The sequence below is a fragment of the Buceros rhinoceros genome, unplaced genomic scaffold (assembly GCF_000710305.1).
Source record: "Buceros rhinoceros silvestris isolate BGI_N320 unplaced genomic scaffold, ASM71030v1 scaffold19712, whole genome shotgun sequence".
Classification (NCBI taxonomy): Eukaryota; Metazoa; Chordata; class Aves; order Bucerotiformes; family Bucerotidae; genus Buceros; species Buceros rhinoceros.
The window spans coordinates 46,484-56,247 of NW_010400977.1; the positions used below are offsets into that span (position 1 = coordinate 46,484).

The following is a 9,764-nucleotide window of genomic DNA, read 5'->3' on the forward strand; positions in this document are numbered from 1 at the left end:
ATAAAAAATACTAAAAAAAAAAAAAAAAAAAATTGGAAAAGAAACCCCAGGGCTTTCTGTTTGGAGACCTAGCCTACAGTTCAGTGGTCATTTGAATTATTGAATGGGATTAAAATAGAAGCTACTTCTCTTTTTGTCCCTTTACCCAGATGAGCCATCTGAAATGCAAGTTGATTTGTAATTTCTTTTATCCCCTCAGCTTGTTAGGGAGAATATTTTATTTCAAATTCCATTCTTCGAGGTTCTCCTATCACCCAGCATGGAGGGCTGCTGTCAAGTCCTTATCTAAAAAAAAAAAAAGAGAGAGATGGAAAAGAAAACAAAGCCTACAGGTGACACACGTTTTATTGAGGTGTTCCACATGAAAAGCAATTGTGTGCTTTACAGTGCACACAGCACAGTAGGAGCCTTCAAGAGGAAGAGGCAGCTATCAAATGAATAAAAAATCATCTTTCAAATGGGTTAGATTGGAATTGCTCAGGCTAGTACAGTGTGGACCATATTAAAACAGAGGCCATTTTGCAGACCCATCTTTCCATTCACTGTCTCAAAGGCCACCTCCATTGGCAAACCACAAAAGCCCCAGGACAAGCAGATCAACTTCATACTTGAGAAACAGCATGTGGGGAAATTTGAGCTGGATGTTAGCACTGATAAATGGCTAATAACGTAGAATTAGCACAGTGTTAGCAGCTGAGGGAAATAGGTTTTCATTTTTCAAAAGTGTTCAACGTTCAAGATGTTTCTCTGTCCCAAAACAAAACTCATAGTCACCACAGCACTGTAACAACTTCCGTGAAGAATGTGGGTATGGAGCCAGCAGTCAGGGTATTTAGCCGTGAGAGTCTCGGTCTCATACTGCACTTTATATCACTCATCCTGGATCCTGACTAACACTCTTGGAGTCCACAACACTGGGGCAACCGTACTGAACACATTTACATAAATAGGCTCCTAACCTTCCTACACATCTCTCTGGGATGTCTTGCCAAGCCATGGCTGAGTGACAGTGAATTTACATCAAGCTGGCGACACTCACTTTTGATGATTTCAGGCTCCTTTCTTTAATTCTGCTTTAACCTAAGTTGCATGGGAAACCGCATTCAGTAGCCACCAGTCCCCAGGTTGCTTTTTGAAGTCATGGCAATATTTTCCCAAATATAATGTCAAAGTAAATGAGAAGTTTAGCAGTGAACATACAGAAGATGAGTTTAAAAATGCAGAAATCCAGAAGATCAAAATAGGAGACTCAAAAATTTGATGATGTAATCCACAGCCAAGCTTCTAAGTAAGTGGGCTGTTCTTCGAGGTGTTAGGCATGTGGAGATCACGTCAACTGCAGTATTTTTAACGTACACACAATTCTAAAAGCCTAACTGAGCTACCTGCCCCTGAGATTCACTCTTAGTGGTCCTTGAAAATACAGCTAACAGGAAAGATGCTGTAAATATCTGTAAAGCAATTTGCAATGTATGATACTTGTTGCTGAGTACGCGCTACAAGGTGATATTCAGGTCTTTTCCTCAGCAGTGCTTTATCAATACAGGTTTCATCAAATGTTTGTTCTGCAGGTCTAAGACATTTGCTGTGACACGAAACATTGGGGATTTGGCTGCTAGTAAGATGACTCCAGTTCTTCTACCCGAAGCAGTGCCTGACATAATGAAGATGTCCTTTGATTCAGATTCTGAATCAGGCGAGACTGATAACATCAGGGTAAGTGATATAGTGTTTGATTATTCTTTTGGGGGCTTTTAATCACTGGGAGGCTATTTCTTTTCTCCACAGGAAAATGTACTATTCATCTCTGACCAATGCAGCTTTGCTCAAAGTAAGTTAGGTTCAATCTAATAACACAAATAGCCCTATAGTAACATTATTTTAAAATCTGGAGTGCAATATATCAGACTTGCTACACTTTTTCAAAAGCAAAATCTTTTTCTTTGGTAATTAATTTTACACTGCCATCTACAGGACAGGCCCACAATTAAAATACTTTGCAACCATTATGCAAGAATCACATTCCCGGGATATCTACAAATGTTCCACAAGACACTCCATTGCTCAACTCATAGAGCCAAATTTAACACATGTAAACATTCTGATTCACGTACGGATGATAGTCAAGTCAAATGACTTCCTGTACAGTTTTCTGCAAAAGCCAGTACAGGCTTTCTATGATGGGCAGGTTGTGAAGGCATCACTGTGACAAATCATTCAGTGAAAGGCTGACAGAGGTGAGGAATACACTGTCCTGTTTCATTGTTGTCCTGCAATTCTGAAGGGTTTTCAGATAAAATACGAGATGAACCGAAGATGGGAGCAGCAATTTCCTATGGAGAAGTCAATAGACATACTGTCAGGGAGAACAGTTTCTCATATCCTGGAACAAACAAAGTTCTTCTGTTTTGTGCCTATGTGTTGTCCTTCTTGAAAAGTCAGCAGGCCGCAGTTATTCTTAAATGAACAGCAACTGAATAATGGCACTAACTGGCACATTTCCCAATATCATTAGACTTTCCTTTGGAAAAGAAATATATTAGCATTAAAATTCCAGTTTCTCAGTAGGATTCATACAAGTTTGGAATCTTGTGAGACATGGTAAACTGACCAAAAAAATAATTGCAAACCTGTGTTACATGTGAAATGAAAGTTTATGATTATGTGTCTTTAGCTATTTGCTTCGTTGCTCCAGGAAATCATAGTTTTCATTTCACGGATTTGAGTCTAATTTTAATTAATTTTAATACGTTCTTCTGCAAGCATTGTTTGGCCCATATAAATAGATTTGAGTGGAAACTTCTGACATCTAATCTGCTTTGACCATCTAGTTGATACAGTCTCACATTCACGTCAGATCTCAACTGAGACAGAATTTCCATGGACATAGATGATGGTTCTGTTGTTTCTCCAGAAATGAAAGGAAAGAACTCCAGTCAGTCTAGAGCATGCTCAGATTTATCAAGAACCTGTCTAATATCCAGGAAAACAAAATTAAATATTTAGGATTAATTTGTGAAGTAATTTTCCACTCTTATAGCCTGATGCTCTTTTTACACCAGGTAGTCTAACCAAGCCATTCAGTTTATAATTTTTGTTCAATGGAAAATCAAGTTGTGCTCTGTTATGGCCTTGTTATTTCAAATAAACTGGTTAATTCCTTCTGATGAATAAATGTAACTATCACCAAAACAGTACTCCTAACACTCAAGTATTCCTCGGTGTTGCCTAGTCTAACTTGACCTGTATTATCTAATAGGACAGACAGTCTGCAGAAGATGTTTCATCGGGAAATTCCTTTTCTTTTGGACACTATTCTTCCCAAAAAGAGCTGTTTGTTCAGCCAAAGTGCTCCAATGCAAGTACATTTGGCGTTCAAGTGTGCATTGAGAAGAAAAGCATACATGCAGCATTTATCAAAAACGTACCTCTTTATTACTTCTTTGGAGAGCACGCCTTTAAAATGAGCTTCAAGCCAGGTAAATACAACAGTGCACAAAAAAGAAAATAATGGATGGGTGGGTAGGGATCTGTGTATATCCATATATATATTTGCATATGTACTTATATATCTTTGTATTTTAAGTACCACTAAAACTACCATTAGACCTACCAGCCTTGCCAGTGTTGGCAACAGACTATGCTTGTAGCAGGAATCCATTTCTCCCCAACTCATCCTAGCAGTGATTTCCCAGCAATGCCACTCAGCACAGGAGACGTCAAGCAGAGCTGATCTGTGCCTGCAGAGTGTGACTGATGCATCCTGAATCATTGGATTTGGGACACAAGCACGGAGCAATTGGACATGGCAACAGATCTCATGCAGTGTCCTATAACTATACTCTAAAATCCCGAACTCTTAAAGGGAATTATGCATTAACCCTGCCAGGATCTATTCCTTAATGTCTTAATCCGCGATCGTAAGAAGTAAAAGCACAGCAGGCCACTGAATCTAAGTCTCCTAAGTATCAAAGTAATGCCATAACCATTGGGCCATTCTTTACAATTCAAGAGTTGAGCCTCAGTTCTTCTCTGATGCCTAATTCACTATCCCATAGTGTTACCTAGTTAAACAATCCCATTAATTTGACTTAAATCTGCTGATTGTTCTGTTCAGTGACTTGAAAAGAATCTAGTATCATGCTAATATTTTTAAATTTAGTTATTACCAGTATGTGCTCTAGCTGTTACTGTAATTTTTTAACAAAAAGTTCCTCAATACAAAATATAATCAATGAGCATTTATATTTTCATTTGGGGAAGAACAGCTAAATAAATTACAGCAAAATTTTGCTTATCTATTATTAAATTGCTAATGCTAACAGTAATACCAATTGTTGTGCAACTTCAGTTTACACAGAGGCACCTATTGAAAAAATACAAGTCACAATTCAAGCAGGAGTCAAAGCTCCTACAAAAATGGTACGTTTGGTAACATTTGAAGATCCAGAAGCACAGGTATCTTCCAGCAAAAAAGCAATTAAAAGAGTGAAGAAAATCCTTGATGATACTGATGACCAGGTACTGCTATAAAAATCTACCTCTGGATTTGTGGGAAACATTGCACAAAGTGCAATTATTAAAGTCTCTTTTACTGAGTAGCTTCTTTTGTTTATCTAGTATAAAAAAAGTTGAAAAAAAAGACAGGCTTTTGTGTACACAGGTCTTTCTGCAGCTCTTTTGTTTGCATTAATCTCTTCTGCAGGTGACAGACGTCAGAAAGAACAGGTTGGTTTTGTAGGATTTCCTGAAAAATCTCTTAAAAGACACAAAATAAGTGGTGTGTGCCCAAAAGGTGGTCTGTTCTTTCCAGCTACTGAAACTGTAGCAAAAGAGTATGATACCTACCTAGTCAACTTGCCCTCAGACAAGTCAGAGCCACAGCACTGTCATTACCAACGTTAGCTGTACATAATTGTACAATCAACAATCTCTACACATGTTCATTATCAAAAAAGGGTTTGGGGTATCGTTCCACTTCTGCGTGGCTTTAACACGTTGCTAAGAAGTTGCCTCAGTTGTGATGTATTGCGAGAATGCTATCAGGCACACATCTTCCTTTCTCAGGCAGCAGAGAGATTCATAGTATCTGATTTTACTTACAGCCTTCTGCAGGAACACAGAAAAATGATTTTGTTTTTCCTGTGGTACCATTGACTAGGGGGCAAGAAAATCCAGAAGCTCATCATCCAGTGCCAGCAGCACCAGTGGAAGTGCCGAGAGTACAACGAGCAGCACCTCCAGCAGCAACTCTGACAACAAAGCATCATGGGAAGGCACCCAGATAAATCTGAAAACAAAATGGTCCAAAACCAAAGAAAAGAAATTCTACCCATTTGGGGACAGCGGCAGTAGCAGCAGCAGTAGTAGTGGTAGCAGCAGTAGTAGTGGTAGCAGCAGCAGTAGTAGTAGCAGCAAGAGCAGCAGCAGTAGTAGTGGTAGCAGCAGCAATAGTAGTAGCGGTAGGAGCAGCAGCAGTAGTAGTAGTAGCAGCAGCAGTAGCAGTAGTAGTAGCAGTAATAGTAGTAGCAGAAGCAGTAGTAGTAGCAAAAGCAGTAGTAGTAGCAGCAAGAGCAGCAGCAGTAGTAGTGGTAGCAGCAGCAATAGTAGTAGCGGTAGGAGCAGCAGCAGTAGTAGTAGTAGCAGCAGCAGTAGCAAGAGCAAAAGCAGTAGTAGTAGCAGCAGCAGTAGCAGTAGTAGTAGCAGTAATAGTAGTAGCAGAAGCAGTAGTAGTAGCAAAAGCAGTAGTAGTAGTAGCAAAAGCAGCAGTAATAGTAGCAAAAGCAGCAGCAGCAAAAGCAGTAGCAGCAGCAGCAACAGCAGCAGCAAGAGCAGCAGCAGTAGTAGCAGCAAAGGCAGCAGCAGTAGCAGCAGTAGCAGCAGCAGCAAAGCATATGGTATAAAGCATAAGGTTAAGAAGCAGCCCAAGACCACACCACTTCCATGTGCCAGTGCTGCTGAAGGAGAGAGAAGTGTCTGTGAGCAGAAGCATAAAACACAGAGCAGCAGCAGAAGTACGAGCAGCAGCAGTGAAAGCAGTGGTGCTTCCTATCGTCACAGCAAATATGACAGACAAGCTGAGACGAAGCACGTCAAGTCCGAATTTAACAGTCACGACAGTTATGACATTCCTAAAGAATGGGTAAAATTTCCTAATGCTTTGACTTCTGCTAGGAGGTGTTCCTTACTGAGCTGTAGTAATAAAATCTTTTGGAATTTTGCAGGAATATCACCTTCCAAAAGTATATCAGCTTCGCTTCAGGCCTGCGCACATCCATCAGGTAGGTACCTGATTCAAGTGCACATTACCGTAGTGGCTACAGCTGATACGATCAAGAATGTTACTGAAGGGCTTTATTTGGTTCATTTCACTTGAGTATTCTATACCGTCCAATAACAACATTGACAATGGCCAAAATAAGCAGATTTATTACTAAATATACAATGCTGTACAATGCAGCCAAATCTAACTTAACAATGACCGTGGGGGAATATTAAACCAGCATGGTCTTCCGATTGGAATAGCTGTGCCCACAGTTTTTAGGCAATCATGGCAAATCATCAGGTATGTGGATTGTATCAGAAACCAGGTTCATAATGCATTATGGCAGAGAGGTATTTTAAGTTTATTTTAGAAGGATGGAAATGTAGTGGCTTTTGCAGATGTTACGTGTAAAGTTTTCATATGTCCTGCTTGTGAAAGAGGAAGATGATTTACAATGTTTTTAATTAAATTTTAATCTCTGTGATTTCTAAAACACAGGGATATATTTGACCACATATTAAGTGTCAGTTCTTATTTTCCCTAATGTTAGACCTGGACAATGTGACATTGCCATTTGCAGTCACTGTCTATATGGCCTTCCTATCAGCAGAGAGGTCCAGGTCGATTTGCAGCACATTCCTACCCAATGTATTGCATGTCTGCCTATGACAATAAAAATAACACTCTTCATATGTCTAAGTCTGTCTGTTGCCTATATAGAGGGAGGCTGATAGCTCTGATTCTGATTTCTAAACCATAAAATTAGAGGCCACATCATAGCTTTTTAACCTTTTTTGTTTTGTTTTGTTTTGTTTTGTAGCATCGAGATCATAAGATATCAAGCAGCTCATCCTCCTCTGAGTCAGGAAGCAGCCACCACAACAGCAGCAGCAGTGCTAGCAGCAGCAGGAGCAGCAGCCTGAGCCACACCAGCAGCAGCAGCCACCACCATGGAGAAAATGCTGGCCATAGCTCAAGGAGGAGCCATGTGAGCAGAGGAGTCAGCATCCACCACAGCCATGGTTCCAGCCTGACGCGTGAGGTACGACTATCTGCGTAGTGCAAACAAGCAGCTGGGCTTTGCTGAGCAGGAACTGTAGATGTGGTGGCACTCTAACCAGCTGAGCGGATTAGACTCAGGATGTACTCTACAAGGCAGGTTTGTAAATTGAAAGTCAAAGTCCATTAAGGTATTTTCCCCCATGGAAAAAAAAAAAACACCAAAATTCCATATCCCCTTGGCCTCAGGGTTTTGTTTGTGTTTTATGGGGAATGTTTTCCTTCATTTCTAAAGGTTTTTGCAGCATGTGAAAGCCTGGATTTAGAAATTATAAAAATTGAAGGGAATGGAGTTGTAAATTAAAGTGGAAATAATTTTCTTTTTCCCATGAAAGCCCAAAATGCAAAATAAATTGCATTGAGGTAAAAATGGGGAGAAAATTAATAGGTTTTATTTGAATATATATAATTTTTTTAATTTAAGTCCACCTAATTATTTTTAGATGTAGACCTGAGGTCATGAGTGCAAGCAGAGTATAACTAAAAGCAGACTGATTGGTAAATGCGAAGTCCCATTAAGCACAGATCATCTTTATCTTTATTACACACTTAGTATTCTATAATTGAACTAAGTAAAGTTGTCTACATAATAGTAGAACAAATAGCTCTGTAAATGCAGGCGACGTTTATGGGAACTCTGCTACTAGGATTTTAAAATAAGGTATTGGCTTGAAGGAGCTGTAGTATAGTAAAATATGCTGTGATTGTGTGTACTTCTATGAAGATATCTAGTACCTGTTGTAGGCAGCTATTAAAATAATGAACAAAATCTTACCATGCATGAAGATAGTTTGGAAGATTCTTGGATTCGTTATCAAAACAATTCATGTTTCTGAAAATTCCTGATGGTAATGAAATCATCAAGATTCCAACCATATTTATCCTTAAATATTGGGGATATAGAAGTACCTACCACATCCTAAACTGTTGAAGGATGAGGGCTGCTTCCTGTTATCCAGTATAAACTGGACTGTAGGCTGTCTGGTGAATACAGAGAAATACTTAAACACATAAGATTGGGGGTTGTTTTTCAGCGCAGCTTCCTGGGAGACGTAATTCCACCTGGCATTACGATTGTGGCACAGGCAGTAAGGAGCGACAGCAGAAATCAAGGTTATCAGGCCACGGCATATGTTCGTTCTGATGCTGCCAAAGTTGATGTGCAACTAGTTGTGGTTCAGCTGGCTGAAACCAATTGGAAAGCATGTGCTGATGCTGTAATACTACCTCTGAAAGCACAGGTAAGCACACAGGCAGCTTCACCCAGAGACGTCTAAAAAGCCCAGAATTTTTAAAATAAGCACAGAGAACCTGCTGTTTAGGAGAACTAAACAGGAAAAACATGCATATATTTGAATGTTTCACGAAGTTTGTACAATTTCAGAAAATGTTCCTATCGTTCACCATTCTTTTAAAGTAAAAATAAAAAAAAAATAAAGGTAAATCAACCAATTTAAAATTTGGGAAAAAAAAATATATTGGCTTTCAAGATACATCAATATATGGCCAGTAGAAGTATAAAAATATTTGAAAAATTGACTGCTTCATTACTACCTATTTATTTGCTCTTCTATGAGTTTGCTTGTCTGGGAATCTGGCTGTTTTTCTCTATATAATTTATTTCAGAAGACTCATAGCTCAAATGCATTTGAAACATTGAATTTCTTAAGATTTACATGAAAAGATGGAAAAAGTAAAGTTGGGAAATGGATTGATGCCTGAGAGAGCATCATAAATGAAGGAAGTCTTCCCTTTTCTTTTTTTGCATCTCCTTGTTCTACCATTCCCATGTGCCTTTTAACGCCTTGTGTAACAATTTAAAAACCTCTGATTTTTGCCGCTGCAATTAACAAATTCAGCATGATGTTTCAGTATTGGAAAAAGTTGAGTGGGGTTCAGATCAAGAGGTATTGGGGAAGGCTAATAGAAATTATAGTGCAGTCATCCTCTAGAATAAAGCAATGCATAGTGATGATGAAATTACCAAGTCTAAGGAAATCTCGAGAAATTATGACAAACCTGAAGTTTCAGGGGCTGCTTTGAGGCAGGAACACGTCCATGTAGTTCTGCACAGCCTACCAAACTTGCTTTCTACTATGCCTCAGATTTTTCCAGGTGTAGGCAAAATTTCTCTTTGGGCCTATTTAGAACAAAAGAATGACTTGGAAACATTAGAGAATCAATGTGAAGTTTCAGGAAAGATTAAAAAAAATTGCATTTTGAAATGGCTAGGGTTGGTTCTGTGATTCTTTTCTGAAATTTGGCTGTTTCCCTGTTCGTAAAGACCAGACTGAGATGGGGCAAGGAGTGCCGGGACTACAGGATAGAAGCCGTGGCTACCACAGGCCAACTGGCGAGAAAGCCAGCCATGCAGCTGAAGGTGCAGTGGGGAAGTCTTCCATCCTGGGTAAAAAAGAAAAGCACAGAGTATGTAATTCAC

At 39.3% G+C, this 9,764-nt stretch overlaps 1 protein-coding gene across 1 annotated transcript in view; it reads left to right on the top strand.

The window, feature by feature from the left end:
* Nucleotides 1-9,764, top strand: part of LOC104489911 (vitellogenin-1-like) — a 43,415-nt gene that overhangs the window by 24,822 nt on the left and 8,829 nt on the right. The window contains exons 20-28 of the mRNA XM_010132127.1: nucleotides 1,572-1,716; nucleotides 3,260-3,479; nucleotides 4,352-4,521; nucleotides 5,162-5,573; nucleotides 5,856-6,142; nucleotides 6,225-6,281; nucleotides 7,086-7,307; nucleotides 8,359-8,565; nucleotides 9,609-9,751. Of these exons, the coding sequence (XP_010130429.1) occupies nucleotides 1,572-1,716; nucleotides 3,260-3,479; nucleotides 4,352-4,521; nucleotides 5,162-5,573; nucleotides 5,856-6,142; nucleotides 6,225-6,281; nucleotides 7,086-7,307; nucleotides 8,359-8,565; nucleotides 9,609-9,751 (1,863 nt within the window). The remainder of the gene's footprint in view (nucleotides 1-1,571; nucleotides 1,717-3,259; nucleotides 3,480-4,351; nucleotides 4,522-5,161; nucleotides 5,574-5,855; nucleotides 6,143-6,224; nucleotides 6,282-7,085; nucleotides 7,308-8,358; nucleotides 8,566-9,608; nucleotides 9,752-9,764) is intronic.